Source organism: Amphiura filiformis, chromosome 8 (assembly GCF_039555335.1).
Source record: "Amphiura filiformis chromosome 8, Afil_fr2py, whole genome shotgun sequence".
Taxonomy (NCBI): domain Eukaryota; kingdom Metazoa; phylum Echinodermata; class Ophiuroidea; order Amphilepidida; family Amphiuridae; genus Amphiura; species Amphiura filiformis.
Window position 1 is genome coordinate 62,896,364 of NC_092635.1, and position 20,997 is coordinate 62,917,360.

Consider the following 20,997-nt stretch of genomic DNA (forward strand, 5'->3'; position numbering starts at 1 on the left):
TGTTTTTCTCTTGCCTGAGAGATAGGCATGGATCTCAGTTGATCTTGGAGTTGTATGTTCTCTTCTTTTGGTTAATAAAGATGATGGAATAAAAATCTAATTAAATTACTCACGGCACATCACATTATCCTTTCCCTTTTCTGTGCCTTCCCGATTTTCTCTTTCGGAAAGTATTTACTACTTACAAGGGGGACAGTACGAGTTGTTGTAGAATTTGACGTCATCAATGGCAATATCATCCTGATACGTGCGTCCGGTAGTAGCTTCAAACACAATCTGTCAGTCACATAACAAATATTTCCATTTGAATTAATAAATAAGTAATGGCTTGTAAATTTTCAGATTCCGAAAGTTTTGGTTGGAATATTTTATCAAGATTGCAATAAGATGGTTCACAAGATCGACGAATTCCGCTTACTCTATATCTGATATTTAGGACGTCAATGTCAAATGAAGCACGATGCCAGAAGTTGCCTTGATCGCCAGATATTTCAAATGCTGGTTCAGACGGAATATCTTCACCTTCGTTCTGTACAAACACACGTAGACTCTCTGTATCTCTTCCGTACATATGGTACCAGAATTCAAGACACGAAGTTCGTTTTTGCGGAGCAGCGTATGGTGACCTTATGTGAGCTTTTTGATTGCCAATCCTATACCACCAATAAGTACGTACGTTAGCGTATGTAACGAATAAGTAAAATCCTAAAACAAAGTTCATAAACACAAAACTTCATTATAAATTATATTAATTTTGTGCATCACTGCACTCCTCTTCTCTCCATTTCGCTCTTCTCCTATTCATCACTTCATCAATTCCACTTCCACCGCCACTCACTCCACTCCATCCCTCTCATATCCTCTCCTCCTCGCCCCTATCCTCTTCCTCTTGTCCTCTACTCCCCGCACTTCACCGCTCTTCTCCACTCCTCTCTCCCCTGCTCTGCTCTACTCTCCATTTCACTTCTCTCCCACTCCTTACATCAGTTCCATGGTACTAGAACCCAAGACACCTTCCCTCCTCTGCTCTCCTCTCCCACCTCCTCTTCTCTCCCCTCCCCTTCTATTCTCTTCGCTTCACATTTATTCCGCTGTCGTTAGAATATGTTAGCTGCCAGAGGGTAGAGAGAGGCAAGTAAGTTAAAGCGCTTTGCCCATCAAGAGCACAGCACGATGGCACCACAATCTTCCAATTACAAGGCAGAGCCCGTACCGCTGCGCCAGCTGAAAATAATTTTAAATTGCTCTAAATAGTTCTTCCATTTAAAATATGACGTTTTAATTTTTAATTTGTCAAATTAGACCACATTTTGACGAATTAATATTTATAGAGCTAGCATAGATCTTGATTCTGACCCTTACACCATACTTACCTAGATCATCCTTCCGTGTGTGATCATATGTCGGCCCTGTTGCTACGTAGTATGCAGCAGAGTCACTATTTATCCACGTCCAGTCCACATCATCATGGAACTGTTCTTGCTCATAATAGCATAATTCTGACTCCTCAAAGTCACACGTGATACTTGAATAGTTATGAAAATGATCTGAGTGGAATACAAATAATGAAACATTTCGTTGTTAACTTATTAAAGGAGTATTTCGTGATCCTAGCATCATCTTTTTATGACAATTTTCAGTAAATAACCACGAAAAAAGCATATTTCCAAAATTTCAGTTGATTCCGATTTTGCGTTTGCGAGTTATGCATGATTATGTGTATTACACTGCTCCATAGACAATACGTTGTAATTTCGTTCTGGTGCACCAGAACGAAATTCAAATTTCGCGATATCTTTGCTGAACGAATTAATCTGCAAGTAATATTTTGTACATAAACATTATGTAGCCAGAGTATTCCAGTGATATAAAAATCTCAACTTTTTTGAGAAAAGTGGGGGATAAGGCTGTGGATCACGAAATGCCCTTTTAAGCTGGTCATCAACCGCTATCGAATTACAAAACATATAGTTAATTCTCACTAGAATCATAATTTTTTTTTAAACCACTTCAAATGCCCTATTGTTTAAGGCCCCATGTCAATTGATCGATAACGCAAAGTATTCTTAAAAAAACAAAATTATTTTAGGATATATCCTGAAATTCAGCGTTATCTTAGAATATCTACTGATATTTTCCGTTATTTTAGAGAATGTTGTGAATTTTTGTGTGTTTTTTACAATATTCTTGTGCTTTCTTAGGTTTTATTAAAATGTTTCGTTATTTTGTGTTATCGATCATATGACATAGGGCCTTGTTTAAAATGACCCATCTTAAGAGCACCGACCAGATGGTTCATGATTCAACTCAATTTAGTCACTTTTTCTGGACAAAGATACGAAGTACGTGTCCCAAGCTGTTTTATTACTACTTTGCACAATTGGCCATATCTTCGCTTGTAGACCATTGATTTTATTGAAACAAAGCTTAATATGTAGTAGCTTACGAAATTTTGCTGATGATCAAGCAAGCTTCAATACGATAAATAAGTGACATGTTTGTCTAATACAAAAAAAGTATAATGTTTTTGGTTACAACCTGTATATAGTCTGGTAGAGTGTTAAGTGTTTTTGCGGTCTCACGCAGGTCTCCAATGGGCTATTTATACACACCCCAATGTGTGACTTCATTTGAAATTCACACTCCCTGTGTTGGAGATTAAGGTCATGTCTTCCATAGGGGTATATGGATTTCAACTGTTATAGCCAAATATGCTCATCTATCGATCTTTAACCCCAATATGTTTATAATAGTATCTGCAACAGTTGATGGTACAATGGTAGCGATCGGTGTTAGCTGCTATCGTTGTGTATTATATATGGCCAAACTAAATGTTATCGCCTAGAAAGGTTTTAGAGTAACATACGTTCACCGGGACAAACATCTGCTTCAATTTTGATGTCATCTAAGGCAATGTCTCCCCTATAACCATTCCCGTTCTCTGCCTCAAAAACTACCTGTCATAAAATGTACAAACGTGGAAAATTATGTAAATCATGTCAAATGCTTGTTCTCATCCAGATACCAACATTTGAATTTTGATGAATTTGAGTGTGTATTTAAAGGAAGTCTCCGGCAATCACAACTTTATTATCAAGCACGAACCACGTGGTTTTATTTTAAACAAACTTATATTGACCAAATGAAATAAGACAGCCGCGTCTCAACACGCGGTATTCAAATATATCGGGCGCCGAATTGTCTGGTGCAATGACGTCCCAGTGATACACTGGCTTGGCGACAATTGAGCGGGAATTTTGAATATCACGTGTTGAGAGACGTACATCTATTTTAATTCGTTTTTTATGGTCAATAATGAGTTTGTTTTAAATATATAAGCCATGTGATTCGTACTTGATGATTATTTTTCTAACATATAAGGCATAAATTGTGATTGCCGGAGATTTCCTTTAATTAAGCAAATTACTGATTTATCCTTTAATGAAAAAGTATGAAAGTAAGCCGCATGTTATGATTTGCGGGATCTGACAGTAGCAAAAAGTGTAGCTAGTATAGGGTTTCCAGAGTAAGCAAGGCGACTTCTTACAAAATTGGTACAAAATGGGCAAAAAGTGCTTAGAAAATTAAAATATCACGGCATACATCATCCCATATGGAGGAAAGAAAGATAAGATATCTCACCGGAGGGACAATCCCTTCTCTTTCCCGGCTACGCCACTGCTACCTTGCTGTTAATAATGATACACATTTACTAAATAGATCATGTCTATAGATAAAACCTGATGTCATACATAATTCATACACTCATTTCCTCTTTCTCGATCTCTCTTTTTCTCCTCACAAGTATTTCGTGACACTAAATAAATGCCATACCTGGAAATTGATAGAACTTTCCAAATGAACTTCCGCAGCTCTCCACCTGTTTCCTCGATTGCCAGCACGTGACCAGAGGACATTACGTTGGTCTGATTGGGTACCATTTATTATGTATATATTCAAGGCTTCTACATCGTCTCCAAACCTATCATCAATCATACATAGCAGAATTGAGTAAGTACTATAATTATGAAGGATAATACACTAGCCCTCTAATTTACTACTAGACAACTTAGTACTTACATGTGATACCAAAAAGTTAGACAACGTGGATAGTCTGCACTGGTAGCTAACAAAAGTGGTGATAATAGGCGAGCAACATGCCCTGGCCGGGCTGGATAACTAGCCTCTAGGTATATAAAGTGACCTGTAAAACAAACAAACGCCAAATAACTGTAGCGAAGTGAAGATCATGTTAAGAAAGGTGGCGCTCAGACAGGGCCGGATTGACCTTTTGGGGGCCCTGGGCCAGGTCAAAATTTGGAGGCCCCAAACGCATCATGAGGAAAGCATGTACACACAAGTGGCCAAGTTTTTAGATCTTATTAGGACATTTGCGCGCGAAGCGCGTGAAAAATTTCAATTTTAGCCCGAATTGAAGCTGAATTTTGCTATATAACAGGTTAGTGCGCGCGAAGCGCACAAAATTTTGCAATTTTTTGTATGCTATTTTGGCCCAAAACATGGTGTTTTTCGGCTAAAATAAAAGATGCACACTGCACAGGGCAATTTTGGGGGTCCAAAAATTTAGGGACCCTGGGCCCGGGCCCAATTATCATGTAGGTTCACCATGATCACACTGTTTATAACTCCCGCCACAATATTTACACATTTCACGTTCATTACAAGTGTGACCTCGGGGATCTTTGCAGATGAACGGCAATAGTTAGTACATGATTTGTGCGGTAAGTGTGTCTCACTATAAACGTACTTTACTCAAAACTGGTGCCTTCATTAGAAAAAAAAAATCACGGATAATGGCGCCGAAGACTAATGCCTTTCGGTCGGTCGACATTTTATTTATTTTCCCCCAATTTCTGCACAATACAATATGACGCTAAATACTTTGCATAGCGAATTATGTTTACGTATATGCGAAATATAAATGTATTCTACTGCATGCCACAGTCCATTTGGACTTACCGATACTTGAGCTTTCGGGAGCTCAACGTCTTCAGGCGCGTATTTATCTAAAATACTACGGAAAATACAGTGCCACCGACAGCCATTCAGTATCGAAGTTACGTAATGTTACTATGTCAACGAGATCACGCACTTGAGTAGTGAACCACGATCGAAACAATCACCACGTAAAGTATATGGCACTCGAAGACATACCAAAATAGCGTGATCCGGTAACCAAGGGAATTACGTAACCACTTCGATGGTGAATTACGGGCCCGAGGGTAACCCTTGAGGTCTCTCTTTTTTTTCTTTTCTTTTTTGCTTAAAAGCAAAAATTATGTACTTTAAGGTATATTTTCTTAATTTTTTACGGTGGCACTGGGAAAATGTGATTCAAATCAATGAAGGAAACACAACTGAATACAGTTTTTCCCCGTTAAAATGACTGCGTAACTTTCGTGGCTGTCACAGGATGCCATGTTTAAATCATTGCATGATTGGAAAATTTGACTTTGCGGCACCTACCTGAAGTGTTACCAAATGTATGGTCCTTATTTGGTCCGGTGTAGTAGCTATATGTTCTGCCAGAGTGCATCCTCCAGTCCATGTCATCGGTTTGATCTTGAATAAAATCCCCTATTCCATTCTTTTCAAAGTCAGTTGTAGCATTTACTGTTAAAACAAAAGTTAAAATAATTGTTGACGTTAAAAATATTTTGGGTCACTTTGATCACACCAATTCCAAACACCAACTTATTGATTGTGTTTTAATATGATGAAAATTCGCTTTATTCACTCATTCACTTCCAGTCCAATGAGTGCTCTTAACTCCTGAGTCCTGACCAGGCGCGTAGCAAGCGGGACGACAGGGTGGACGAAGTCCATGGGCCCCGAGGGTTTAGGGGCCCCGAGCAAAAGCGAAAATGAAATAAGGGGAATTGAGAAAGAAAAAGAACCCATGTAACTCTAATTAAGTGCAGTGTATTCTCATTATATTGACTATATTAGTTAACGAAACTAAACACAAAAGCGGTTGGGTTGTCCTAGTACGGTACCAGATTTTGATGGGGCCCCCTGTAAGATTCGCCATAAGGCAATTGAGGTTTAATAAAATTCGTCAAAATGATTCTCTTCAAATTTAACATTTCCATCTTTTTTACAGAGGCAAGGGGCCCTAGTATGTCGGAAAATTTATGAAAATTATTCCATGCATGTACAAAATAATAATTTATGAAAAAACAATTTAGTAAATTGTCTTCATCACATCCTAGATTTTTCCCTGTGAGACGCCCCTCCCCCTAACAACTCTTAATATAATTTATAAGAATATATAAAGCAATAATTGCCCTGTTCATCTTCCTTTTTAGCACTTAAAACATCGTGTGTTGGGCCAAAATAGGTCAAAGTGTAAATTTTGCGCGTGAAACTGGCCCAATCAAATAGCAAAACATACCAGGTTGGGGACAAAGGAGTCTGTAACTGTCGCGCCCACAAAAATGTAAGTCCAAGTAAAACCGGAACAAAATATGCTAGTCTCCTGACAACCTACATTTTAATGCTTCTACCGCTTCTACTGGTAATTTGGAGTATACTACATTTTTTTGCAGTTATGCACAACATTCGAAAATCTAGATGATTTATGAGACTGGAAAAATAAATAAAATGTCGTTTCAGCTTTGAAACAGTGGGTATTTTAAAAGCATAGTTATTATTATATGTGTTAAAGAGATGGCTGATAAAGGAGATGTTAAGAGGGCCCGCACTGCTCCTTGTCCATGGGCCCCCGAGGCTCTTGCTACGCCCCTGGTCCTGACCTTACCAATTGCGGAAATTGCATGCAATTATATAACCAAATATTTTGAAAAGAGCTCATAAGGTATTTGAACCCGACATTTACACTCAATACAAGCAGACCCACCCAAGGTTTGGCATCATCGGTTTCACAAAGTTTCCCCTGCGTTTTTGATATTTAGTGGCGCTTTGTAAAATTTATTTTTTCTAATGATACGGTTTCATAATACGGTGTATCGACTCCTCAGTGCCATAATTAGGTAAGTGCAATAGCTGCCATGTGTAGATGAGTACAATATACTGTGTGTAAATTGCCAAATGTTCACATGGCAGCTATATATCCCGTAATCTCACCTGTTGGACATATGTCATCATTCAATTTTAAATCGTCAATTGCAATACACCCATTGAAATCTGTACCACGGATGACTTCGAACACTACCTGCAATTAAAAATACTAGGAGATCACCCGTCCTTCGCGGTTCGTAAATGCATAGAGTTTTGATTTGATTGTTTGCAAGTGTTACATGAAATCTTTGCATGTTGTGATCATTGGAGAATTAAGTTGCTGAAGGCATCAGGGGATTAAGTCCCCTCCCGTAAAGAAGAATTAAGCCCGTACAACCACACATTCACTAAAAATAGGCCTATTGTTGAATCTTCTCCCCAGTAGGACTGCAAAGTAACAGAATTCCAATGTAGGACAACATGTACATTGCCAGTAAAAGAAATACAAAAACACCCCCCCTTCACCGTAGTCTACACAGTAAAACCTGGTATGACTACCCACTTGTAGAAACACACAGTGAATAAAGAAATACATTAAATAACATCTCCCCCCTGTAAATGATCATCTCCTCTCATACCATTAATCACATTAAATAAAACATTTACATGTACACAAAATGTACAAAATTTACCAACCGCGAAAGACCCTGACCGCGAAAGACGGGTGACCGCTAGTAATAGTTAATTCAATGGATTCAAGACTACAGGCATATGATCTTCAGAAAAATAATAGGACAAAATTCTTCTGTCAACATTAGTGTATTGTTTTGGTGTGAAAATATTTAGCTCGCAGGGAGCTTTCAGTGCTTTTGAAACTAATTAACTTAATTTAACACCCTTAACGTAAACAAAAACAAAATTTGATGTTTTATTGGGGTGGGGACAACCTTGTTCTTCACATCGCAAAAGTCCGTTTTCCAAAACAATGTAAACTGTAAAGGTTTTTAGCTTTACCAATTCACCAAACTCAGTAATTTATTATAGATGGTATAGACGAATCCAACGAGCCAAGTGGTGGTCAGAATGTTTTCGGCCATTACTGATCCGCGCCAAACTTGTGTTGCGATTGCCCGATTTGGTAGCTAAAAGACGCTTAAAAATCGATCTATTATTGCATTGCGTTGTAAACTTTCATCATTCTTTTGTCTACGTGTAACATGGGTGAAAAATCCCCGCCAAGCCTGCTTTATTTCACATCAAGTTATTTCGGTAGGACAGTCAAAGTATGAAATCACCCACCACTAATTGCAACAGAATCCAATTATTTCAGAAAAGCATACTAAATAACACATCAAAAGTAGTGGAACAGTGCCTAATTTGCATAAATCCGAAATAGCCGCTTAAATGCAGGGGTGAAATTTTAAAGTTGATCAAATCTTAATATATACCAATATATTCATCTCGTCATATGGATTCAGAAAAAGTATGATTTGACCTATCTCCGATCAGAGAGTTTCCTTACATCTTCTCTGGATATACATACCTGATAATTGGTCCCCTGTGGTGCTATGTCCATAAATGCCGGCTGCCATAAATCTGAAGTGCTCACATTTTTAGACCAAACGGGTTCTAACGGTAGAGTGACATTATCTTGCATGACGTAACCGTTTAATGTTCCAACTTTGTTACCGTTCATAAAGTGATGAAACATCAAACACTTTGATGCGGTATTTATTCCGATGAGGGGTGATATGATTCGAATTCGCTGTTCTTGCTGTTGGTTTGGGGGATCCTTTGATACAAACAGGAAGAATCCTAAAATGAAAACATATGTATGCAGGTTGCAATGAATTCTACAATCTAAGCTAAAGACTGTAACATAAACATAATATTATAATCACATGTTTGTTTTAAGCCCGGATAAAACACAATTGAAAGGCAACGCAATAATAACGATTTGAAAATAATGTAGAATATTTTTTTAATTTTCATCAAAGGTATATTTTAAAACTGGTCAACAACACTCACTTTTTTGAACCGCGGTGTAATGCTGTTGGTAGACTGACTGATGATTCTCCAGTGTTTCTAGATGTTGTTGACAATGTCCTTTTTGTCCTTTGTGATGGTGTTTTTAGAAGAGAATCATATATTCTAGAAAGTTCTCGGCCCCGTCCCTATTTAGGGTGGGTGGGGCTGGTCTCTTGTTTGATTATAATGGCTTCCCTCACTTTCCTTGGCAAAAACTTGTCTTCTCTGCAGAGGACTTTAACATTTCCAATATTCGGTTCAAAAAGTGAGTGTTGTTGACCAGTTTTAAAATATACCTTTGACTATTCCCAGCACGTATAAATCTCTTCATTCGCGATTTTTTTAATTGTTTTGTTTTCACCCAGAAAAGTCTTTTATAACATAACTCTAAACAATTCAATGATCTCCACTCCCCTCATCACTGATTCAGGGGCGTAGTAAGAGCATCAGGGGCCCATGGAAAAGGAGCAGTATGGGCCCTTTTAACCAGGGCGGGTTTGACCTTATGGGGGCCCTGGGCTAGGCCAACATTTGGAGGCCCCGAACTCACGTGCCGAGGAAGACATGTGCACTCAAGTCAGTGGCCAAGTTTTGATTTACGTATAACATAGAGGGGGAATAATATACGTTGTTCCGATGTTACTAGGACATTTGCGCACAAAGCACGCACAAAATTCAATTTCAGACAATTTTAGCCCCAGATCAACATGAATAGTGCTATTTGAATGCACGCGAAGCGCGGAAAATTTTACAATTTTGGCCAAAAACATGCTGTTATTGGGGTTAAAAGAAAGATGCATAGGGCAATTTTGGGGGCCCTGGACCCGGTCCCATCTGCCCTAATGGTAAATCCGGCCATGTTCTCCATTATCAGCCCTTATTTAATTTTCGCTTTTGTGCTCGGGCCCCTGAACCCTCGGGGCCCATGGACTTCGTCCACCCTGTCCCCCGCTTGCTACGCCCCTGCACTGATTTGTTCTAAATACAAACATTATTCATATATCCTTGAGAGACATAGAATTTAATCAATATCTTATCTGTTGGATTCTATTGACAACAGTAGATGGTAACACTGATACAGGGTGTCCCTGAAAGAAATGTATCGCCGGAAATTTATTTGTTTGGGTATTTTGACGCCACAACTAACGTGTAATATATTTTTTGAAATTTGACAATTGGCCACACATTTCCTGAATTATAAGAATTTTACGATATTTCCTCATTTTCAAACCTTTCTGCCGATACAAATATCAATCGATGATCTGTATTTCGGAGTGCTAATCACTGCGCATCATCAGCGCATGGGGCGTCTATTGTCATTGATAGATATTTGACTCCGTGGAACGGATTGAAAATAAGGTAGTTTCGTAAACTTCTTTTATATCAAAAACAGAACGGTCAATTGTCAAAATTCAAAAAGAGTATGATAGCTGATATATTCTTCAACCACATTGGTTATGTAGTTATATATGTTTGGTTTATGCCTTATAGATATTTGACTCCGTGGAACGGATTGAAAATAAGGTAGTTTCGTAAACTTCTTTTATATCAAAAACAGAACGGTCAATTGTCAAAATTCAAAAAAAGTATGATAGCTGATATATTCTTCAACCACATTGGTTATGTAGTTATATATGTTTGGTTTATGCCTTAAAATACCTAAAAAATTCAGTTTCCGACGATACAGTTCTCTCAGGGACAGAAAGAAGCAAGCTGAGATCTTAGGAATATCTCAAAAAGGACATTACCTGTGGATGAACCGGACGTGTGATCTCCAAGTGGTCCCAAGGGCGAGGGATTTGTATTGCCTCTCCATTTCCAATCTGTGGGATTCCTTGTGGCTGCTTGAAATCCGCATAGATTGTTATAGTCTAAATTACATTCAAATTCGGTTATGGGTGTAGCACTTGGTCGTGTTGGGGATATGGTTGTATTTGGTGTAGCTGAAAGAACAGAAACCTAAACTTAGTAAACAAAGGTAAAACATGGAATATTTTGTGCACTTTACATTTAATACATTGCTGTAGCCTATGGTATACCAAAACCAATTGTGGAGGACATTATTGGAAGGACATACAAACTTTTTGACATCATAGCCGGTGTTCTGCATGAGTATGATAGATACCTATGCCCCTTGTTTGTGATAGTGCTCGACTATGAATTTCATCTAAAAAGGGGAAAGAGCAAACGAACTGGTCCAGTAGTGGTACTTCGGACTTCGGTGATGACATCGCTCTCCTATCAGAAGAAATACAACAAGCTCAGGAACTACTTTAATGGGACGAAACCATTACTTACTGTTAGAAAATGTATAAAAACAAGAAAAATCTGTTCCAACTCACGAGCGGGGAACCAAAGGATGGATCCAAATGGATACAACAGTGTCACATTAGCAATGGATAAAAGTAAAAACAGGGGGAATGTGACACAACTTCCAATGGGGAATAACACAAAAGGTATAAACAAAGTTAAAAAGAAAACAGAAAAAAAACCTCGACGTTTCGAAAAGACTTTTTTTTTCAAGGAATAAAATTAGAGGCCTGCTCTCAGTAGAGACCATCTCTAATCATGAAAAGAAGGGGATTGTCCTGTTCAAAGGCCTGAAATACTGTCCCACAAGTATCCGTTTTTACGGGCCATGGTATCCTTTTTTACTTCTACGCTCGCAACCGGAATTTGTCTATTGCGTTGTCAAAAGAAACCCGTGAATAACAGTGCCAGACCCTTGTGTAGGCATATCGATATGATGTTAATACATCACTACTTCTACAGCGAATTGCTTTCTAAAGCCTGGTTAAGCCACCATGCACCACTTCCTCAAAAAAAAAAAAAAAAAAAGAGAGAGGTTATACCTTGTTGACAAGCACCTGATGTAATGGATATATCGTCTAATGAAACATCCCCGGAGTGATTGGTTCCTTGAGTAGCTTCAAAAATTATCTGAAAAACACAATCATTCAACAGCAGTCACACAAATAGTCCGAAAAGGTAGGTTCGTTTTGCTAGTTAAAGTGTTTTTCGTTGTTGATTATTGTTCTATGGGTGGTACAAAATGAGATTCCGGGGGTGTAAACCTGACACTCCTGGGCAATTTCAGATATCCAAGGTCAAAGTTATTACTGGGTAGATATGTATTCAAATTGATACTAACATCGTGTTCAAGAATTTGCCCCGGCATTTTGCAGTAAATTGGCTGTCCGAAATATCCAGTGTATTTTTCATATATGCTCAGCCTTATCACTTGGTAAACAATTGCTCACTAATCAGTAAAGCCTAGTTTTAATCATGTGATGACTATATAATCCAATAGTAAACATGATAGAAAGGCTAAAATTTTCATACACTGTGCAGTCTCATTACAAGATAAAATGGGCTAAATAGTCCTTGTCATGTTCGGCATGATTAGAAAAAGGCATGCAAATGAGGGTATGGGATATTAAGAATTATTACCATAGAGTTGGTGGGCTACAATAGCTATTTAAGACACAAGGTATGTAAAGGATAAACTGTGCATAGATGTGAGTGCAAGTGGCATTCGACACCCGCGTGTGGAGAGATTTTTATGAATTTCTTCTTGCCATCCGTGCCATATTTCAGACTGTAGCAAAAAAGGACAATAATACAATCGCATTTTCGTTTCAAAGTAAAAAGTACCTGTATATTGGCACTAAGTTTAAAGCAAGTTATGTTAATAATATGCTCAATCATTGTTATTCAGTGTTGCTCTAAATATACACTTTATCGTGTTTTATACTAGTATAAGCATTTGTAATTTATGCAATGTTGTTCGTGACACATTTCGTATGACAAACCATAAAATATTGCGTAATACGCGCAACGGAATCAAACAAAATCATTTTAAGGTATAGTCGTGACATTAAATATTATATAATTATTATACTATAAAGTAATTGTGAATTTTCCTCGTTAGTTTCATCTGACAGTCTACATGTATGATGTCATCGGTTACGGCACAATTTCCTTCGTTACGCCAACTTACACAAAGTAGAAATGGTTAAATTAACAATATTACAACCCCCCCTTGATTCTTTTGTCTTCAAATGTCTTATACCTGAAATCCTTGGGATACAGAAAAGGTCACATTTTGTTCACGCCACACATCTCCTAAATCCCCTGTTTTATGCCAATCAGAGTTCTGCCCTACTGCCTGACCGTGTGCACGCGCAAACACGTGAAGAGTTTGATCTGGCGGACCGTACATGTGATAGGAGAATTGTAGGCAGAAATCTGAAGACGTGCCGGTGATCATCGTTGGCGAAAGTAGTCGTGCTATTCTACCGGTTCCTTGCGTTGGGAAAGACGATTCAATAAACACGTAGTGTCCTGAAAAATGAATACACAAGATGATTATTGAAATCGCTGAATATGAACTCAAGAAACTAATTTTATTGGAAACTGTTATATAACAATCACTCAGTATAACCTTTGCCTTCCGTTCAGATGTATGGGTCGTCGGATTGGCGACACCGAGCTGCCAGTACACTGAAAAAAATTATGTGTCTTTTCACACCTAAACTAGTGTCAAAATATGGGTCCTCAGGTCAAAGGTCTGTTCTATAAAGATCTACACTCTATTATGGGTGTAACATGTTCATTTTGACACCTAGAGTGGCCACCTGAGGACCCGTTTTCAAAAAAGGTCATTACACCAAAAATAGGGTATAACATTGACTCTCTATAATTATTCAAAATCACCCATTGCATCACTACATGATTTTGTTTTACACACTATTCATTATAAGCTTACCAGATATATCATGCAACTATTGAGTAAGCTTACCAACACAACAGCCCAAAATCCACAAAATTCTCAGTCTCTGACAATGAGATAAACATTGAAATCAATGGGGCATTTGTATGAAAAAACAAAAACATCAAATGAACACCTTAAAATGGTTATATTATTATCCTACGCATTTTAACCGATCGAATGCTACCCTGTCATGGGAGATTAAATAGCTCCATACTGCTATACACAATACACAGTGCTCTTACCATTGACGCGTGACCTCTACAAATAGCGTACGTTAGAAGTATGGGGATTTGCCTAGTTAACGTCGCTGTGTGAAAAATAACCGGCCAATATTAAAAGCATTCTTCTAAAATTCTAGAAAATATAGTTTTGTAACATGTCCTAAATTTTTAGCTAATTTAGATGTTTGGAAATATTCGTACTTTGGTGTTTTAGGAAGGATATGTAAACGACAGATAACACAAAAAAATATGAAGAAATTATTTCCAAACCGTGTTAAGTCAAAAATCATTATGTTGCTCATTTTCAAGAATGCTGGTTAACAAAAAGCAGACCATTGTCTCATTTCGTGAACAAAGGTCCACATACCATTGTTTCCTTGGGTTTCCTTTATAATCGGTTACCCAACTGAAGCTATAATACCAGCTCATTGCGATACCGCACATGTAAAACAGACACATGTGCACAACCAGAGAAGATCTGATTTAATCAGTTGAGCTGTTTTCAATGAGTGTTATCTTGGTTTAATAGCTTTTAATGGGGTTTAAGTCCTGAAAAGGTCGTGGTGAATTCTACTGTAGACATGACTGCATCATGCAATATTGCTCAAAGCATCCAGTAAGATTTTGCACCTTGAATATCAAGGAAAGGCAATCAAATACAAAAAATATATCAACATAAACAAGCACAAGTTGTAAAAAGTTGGCGAGTTTGCGAATAGGTGAGTGCAATCACGTCCGCATCGGAGATATTATCGTTTGCGCCAAAAATTGGCGCTCACTATTGCTGAGAAACATCTCGAAATACCAAATATCCAATGTGAAAATTCGTATATGACAATGTAACTCATTAGGACGGATTGGTATCCGCGAAAAGAAATTGGCTGTTAAGGGGGTACTACACCCCTGTGGTAAATTTGTGACTATTTTTGAATTTTTCTCAAAAAATAATAACACACTGGTAACAAAAGATATGTATATTATTGGGGCAAGGAAATCAATTACTACACTGAAATTTCAGTGACTCAAGACAAGCGGTTCAGTATTATATGATAGGAAACGAGGTACATCCTACCTTATTTCTTATCATAAATAACAAACCGCTTGTCTTGGGTCACTGAAATTCCAGTGTAGTAACTGGATTCCTTGCCCCTATAATATACAAAACCTTTGTTACCACTGTGTTATTAGTTTTCAAGAAAAATGCAAAAATATACACAAATTTATCGAGGGGTGTAGTACCCCCTTAAATATATATTATACTACAAACAAGTAGAGTTTGGGAATGAAATCTAAATCTACAAACAAGTAACTACCCTAGTTTATTTTAACCAAAAATTACTTGATATCAGAAGGACATTCCTCGTATTCAAAATACAATTCGATATGTCTGATGTGCTCTTATGTCCCACAAAAAAAATTGTGCAAACGCTGTTACCATGGTTACCGAATAACCAGAGCCCTTAGTAGCAGTAAGTCTTTATTTTAACATGTTCAGATGTACTTTTCACAACTTGATTTTATGTTTCAGTTCTTTTGTTTCAGTTTTCTTCTGTTCCTTTTGCTTTAAATGTAAATAAAAAATGGCGCACATGGCCATCCACCACTCTCAAAAAATAGTCCAGTTTGTCACTTTTAAAACTTGTCTAATCAAATCCTTGTATAAACCTTACTTCTCGAGGTCACATTGCGACATTGGAGATTAGATTAGGATTTTTTTAAGTGTTCGGGTACTCTTTTGGCGCAGTATAATTATTTGGGTAATTCTGAAGACTGATTTGAGATTTGTAGATAAGTACCACCCTGCTCATCGCTCTTACGGGGAAAGTTCATAAAAGAGATGCCTGGTGGTACCAGCCCGGGGTACCAGCTCACTGCTCACCTATATTACAGGGGCATTTTTGGCAATGCAACGTTCAGTATGATAGAAATATCAATGTCATTGGCAATTATCGTTATGCAACTGTCTTGTTTATACCTGATCTGCTGTTCCAGTGCCTTATGTTAAATTTTGTTTTGTTATGATTGTCGGTTTGTACAAGTAGTGCAGGTTGTTCTGATTCGCAACTTTTGGGCCGGGTTATACGTATAGTTCTTGAGTAGTTGAGTTTGTAACAACAGGGATAGAACGGGCTTGCGTTGTCTGCGAATAACTCTTTCCTCTTTTTCTCCAACACTTTTTCGTTATATAATTATGTATGATGTGTTTTATGAAAAGGGCAAATAAGTTCAAGACATCCCCATGTTTAAGCATAATACGCGTGTATTGTGTAAGAGCTATAAGAGCTGGCCAGACACTAGACTCTTGGGAGTGGTTTACAAAATGTGAGCATTTGAAATCAGGCACCAAAAATAAAGCCATGAACGGATTGCTTCGCTCATCAGTTATGGATGAAACGATATCTGGTTACTTAAAAGGTGCCAACCCACGGATGCCAGGATGTACATATCTGAGAAATACTAAGAATAGTACATGCATCGTATCTATCGATTCTGCCCCCTTCCAAGTGGTAAAAGTCACGCATTTCAACATAAATAATCATAAGACTATTTTTTAAAAAGGTCATTACATGGTAGCTTCAATTTGAGTGAAATTGAAGTGGGATAGCGAGTGGCAGAATGTTGAGAAATAATGTTGGTTAGATATACAAAATAAATTTCCACAATCAAGATGTCGATAATATATTAAACAAAACAATTAAAAAAAATACCTATTTATTAACAATTAATAGCCATTAGTTAATCAACTATTAGTTAATCAACTGTTTTAAGAGTAGAATTAACAAAGCATTGATTACCATGATTTTCAATAGCTTTACTGAATTTAGGCAATTGCCAAATTTGTATAATATTTCGTCTGCGTTCTTCTAGAACTACTGTATTATAAAACTAGCAACCCTTGATGATATTTCCATATGCTTCACTAGTTATGTCTACGAGCATAACCCTGTGAAAAAGAGTGTGCCAATCAAAATACTTGGGACAACACAATTCGTAACGACGTACCTTTACGAATTAAGGGGTTGTCAGTGAACTTATTTGGATTCATAGCTATTGGTGTGATGGGATCTTTTCATTATCATGATTATTGTTAAACCAAAAAGGACTGAGTTAAACACATAGGATATATTCAAGGTGAATTTCTTACCATAGAAATACTAAGGGCGAGTTTCTCGACAGAAGTCTTAGTAAGCCTTAGTCTTAAGGTGGCCTTGAGGCTACTAAGCCTAGCCCGCTCTCGAAGCCCAAGTCTAGCCGGATTTCTTAAACGCAAATTCAAGTGGCCTTGCAAGCTTAACGCTTGACAAACGCGTCCCTTACTACCAGCTACTTAATTATATAGGTAGTTGGATCGCGAGGTAGATGTGCATAACCTGTACAGTTTGTCCACTCCGAAGTACAAAGTGACAACGCGCGCGTATACAACGCGTTAACAGTGCTTAGTGCTGCGTCTTTGCTGCAGGTATGCGTGCCTTCAAAGTCGGCACAATTTGTGCGTCCGCGTCTGTACTTTGTACTTTAGAGTAGACTGACTATAGTCCTTCACGGTTTACCGTACTAACAAGGTTGCCGTTTCATTATCGCAATGTTACCAGCTCATAGACTAGCATAGACCCCCGATCTTGGGCTTGGGCCTACACAAGTTGATGCAAGGCTATTCTTTCTGTTTTTGTGTATTATTTTATTTCTACTTGACTTTATTATGAGTCCTGCTTGTATGAATGATACTTCTATGCTTTTAACTCATTATTTTTTCTTGGCATCCAAAAAAGGTAAAACTGGAAGCCTACAGGAAAGGACACTATGGTTCCCCTAAAAAGTAAAGTAAAAATTGTGTCACACTTCAAACAAATCATTCGATTCAAAATTAAAACATGTAATGATATTTTCGGTGCAAAAACATAACCAAACATTAATATTTGACAACCATTGTGCTATCTACTGACTAAAAATAAGACCAAGACTTACAGCCTAGACCTGCTCTGAGGCAGGGCCATGACAAACCGCTGTAAGCCTGGCCTAACAGGCTTGCGTAGATTATGACTACAGAAGACTGATTTCGAGAAATTCAAATTTTACCGAAGCCTGGGGCTGATGCGTTACGTAATTAAAACACCCAGTTAGATGTATTTCTCACCTGCCAAACACAAGTTCGAAAAGTTGACGTTGAATGTACACTCTCATGAATATTAATTGGCAACATTATTATGCCAGCGCTCTAATCAGACACAATAGAACAACAAACCCTGCAGTGCGTTGGTTGTCCCTTTATAGTTGGTGCCCCATTAAAGCAGTGGCATAGCCAGCACTTTTCACAGAAAAAGAGGGGGGTAAAACTTTTCTATAGATGATCCAACATAGGCGTAAGGAGTGTCCCTGGCTGGTTGTCATCGTCCTGTGAGCTAGACTAGAGCAAAGTGAACCGTCATATCGATATTATACCGTTTTGAAATTATTCCCAAGAATTAACCACTTGGGAGTCCAGCTTTGACGACTGTCATTATCATGATTATGGTAAAACCTCATCAAATTTATCCGAATTAAATCCGATTTCAAATCTCTAAACTGTGACATTTCAACTCGGTTGTGAGCATGGCGAGGCTAGGCAACACGTAGCTAAAGACTACACAAAAAGTAACGCAGTTGTTATAAATACGACTATAGCTTCAGAACTAATAACTGTGTTCATAATATTTCAACATAGAAAGAAGGATGATTTATTTACGCGCATTTTGATACCTCATTCGTTCATTTTCATTCAATATTAACAACACAGCAGTGTTTTAAAGACATATACCCAAATTGAAACGTTGCAGCTATTCGTATTGATTTGAAGTCAGCGCGGAAGATAATGGTGGGTTTTACGTGCCACAACGCAGCTTGCGTAGTAACCATTGATCGCTGTAAATTGCAACTTTTAAATTAAAAGCACTACTGTCATGTTAATATTGAACGACAATGGACAAATGTGGTGCAGACTTTATATGTTTTGCTTATTCCCATTACATAAAAAATACCGCCAGATGGCGTCCACCCCCCTCCCATTAAGCTAAATTTAATGGCGCGCCCCAAATAGTAACTAGAGCGGTTACCGCACTATAGCTGAACTATGGGGCTTTAGCAGTAAATTGTGGTATACCACTGTCACCCGGGCGGGTCATACCTTCTTGGGATTTCGAGTATAAAAAGGACCCAAATAGGACTATTGACCCGAGTCTTGTGAGGAGTGTCACCCCGGGCATGCCGGGTGGGGGATTGTTTCATTATATTCTGTACTTTTTTCTCTTTACCCCACTCAGGGGGTCACACCTCTTGGCATTTCAAGATATGAAAAGAACCCACGATATGATTTTTTTAAATTATTTTACATTCTTTACCTTTTTCTCTTTCATTTGACGCCACTCGGGGGTCATACGTTCTTGAGATTTCGAAAAGGACCAAAAACAGGAATATTGACCCGGGTCTTATGAGGAGGGTCAGCGGTAAGGAAAATAATTTTTAATAGAATCTTTACTTCTTTCTCTTTCATTTGACACCTTCTTGGTATTTCGAGATATGAAAAGGACCCAAAATATAAATATTGACCCAGGTCTTATGAGAATTGTTACCCCCGGTGGTAAAATTATTTTTAATGCATTCTTTACTTTTTTCTTTTTCATTTGATACCACTCGGGGTTCATACCTTTTGGCACTTTGAGATATGAAAAGGACCGATTATGAATATTGACCCGGGTCTAGTGATGAGTGTCACCCCCGGTGAGGAATTATTTTTATTATATTCTTTACTTCTTCCTCTTTCATTTGACACCACTCGGGGTCATAACTTCGTGGCATTTCAAGATATGTCCATTTCAGACCAAACGGTTAGTCAGTTGGTATGTAAGTAAGCTAGTAAGTGACATACACATATATAGGGTATACGCTAATACAATTTCATGGTTCAGCAAAAATGTGTAACAGCCCGATTTGGTAAACTGCCAGTTGAACTAGTTTATTAAATCAAAAACATGTGCTAAATCGTAGAGGGAGATATTGTACTTTTGTTACGATTGTACTTTAATATATCCTGGTTATAATGTTGAGAAAAAAGCAGATTATGTGTACGACTATTATACAGGCTGAGTCAAAAAGAAGTAAACTCATGTTTGAGGGGCTGTAACTCGAGATCTGTAAGGAATCTGCTAAAAATGAAAATACCACTGGAAAAAGCAAATAATACACGTCTAAATAAAAAAAAGAACTGTTGCAATTGCTCACAGCAAACTCAAGTAATATTCAAGTAAGTAGGGGCCTACCTATTATATTGATTGGTAAGGCGCGATATTCAAATGCAAATAAAGTTCTGTGACAGGTGTGGTTTAGATCAATAATTCCTACATGTTAAAGGGCTCTTTTCAATATGAATTTTACCTCATTGCACTACATTATAATAAAACGGGCCAAATGACAACATGGCACCACAATTTACCGCACGGGAGCATACGTTTCTGTTGACTAAGTATCATGAAACTAAGAGTCCCACTGAAGTTTTTCGTCTCAAATTTCCTACAGCTAACCGGGTTTCATGTAAGGGAGCAGTATATAAGAATGTGAACAAGCTCAATGTATATGGGACACTAAGAAACAGACAGCCAGAAGCTTCAGCCAGACCACGAACTACTAGATCACAAGTGAACATTGCTAGAGTTAGACATGCGTTACAGCAAGACCAAAGATCAGCTCAATCCTTTACCCAACATTTCCCAATCAAACTTGGGATACTTGAATTGGTATCCCTACAAACTATAGTACCGTCATGGACTTTGTTGAATATTAATTAAAAGCAAAAGTTGTCTTTTCAACAATAAATGGATGAAAATCAATCAGCCGTGTGCAGCTACAAAAATGGGTGGTTGTATTCAAATGAGTATAACTTTAGTTTGCTGTGAGCAATTGCAACAATTATTTTTTTATTTAGACGTATAGAATTTGCTCTTTCCAGTGATATTTTTATTT

At 37.8% G+C, this 20,997-nt stretch overlaps 1 protein-coding gene across 1 annotated transcript in view; it reads right to left on the reverse strand.

The window, feature by feature from the left end:
• Positions 1-20,997, reverse strand: part of LOC140159338 (MAM and LDL-receptor class A domain-containing protein 2-like) — a 65,093-nt gene that overhangs the window by 38,415 nt on the left and 5,681 nt on the right. Inside the window, exons 3-14 of the mRNA XM_072182786.1 lie at positions 13,082-13,353; positions 11,862-11,949; positions 10,758-10,952; positions 8,525-8,796; positions 7,108-7,195; positions 5,488-5,634; positions 4,081-4,204; positions 3,835-3,982; positions 2,867-2,957; positions 1,374-1,547; positions 419-705; positions 186-276 (exon numbers count right to left, since the gene is read on the reverse strand). Coding sequence (XP_072038887.1) covers positions 186-276; positions 419-705; positions 1,374-1,547; positions 2,867-2,957; positions 3,835-3,982; positions 4,081-4,204; positions 5,488-5,634; positions 7,108-7,195; positions 8,525-8,796; positions 10,758-10,952; positions 11,862-11,949; positions 13,082-13,353 — 1,977 coding nt within the window. The remainder of the gene's footprint in view (positions 1-185; positions 277-418; positions 706-1,373; positions 1,548-2,866; positions 2,958-3,834; positions 3,983-4,080; positions 4,205-5,487; positions 5,635-7,107; positions 7,196-8,524; positions 8,797-10,757; positions 10,953-11,861; positions 11,950-13,081; positions 13,354-20,997) is intronic.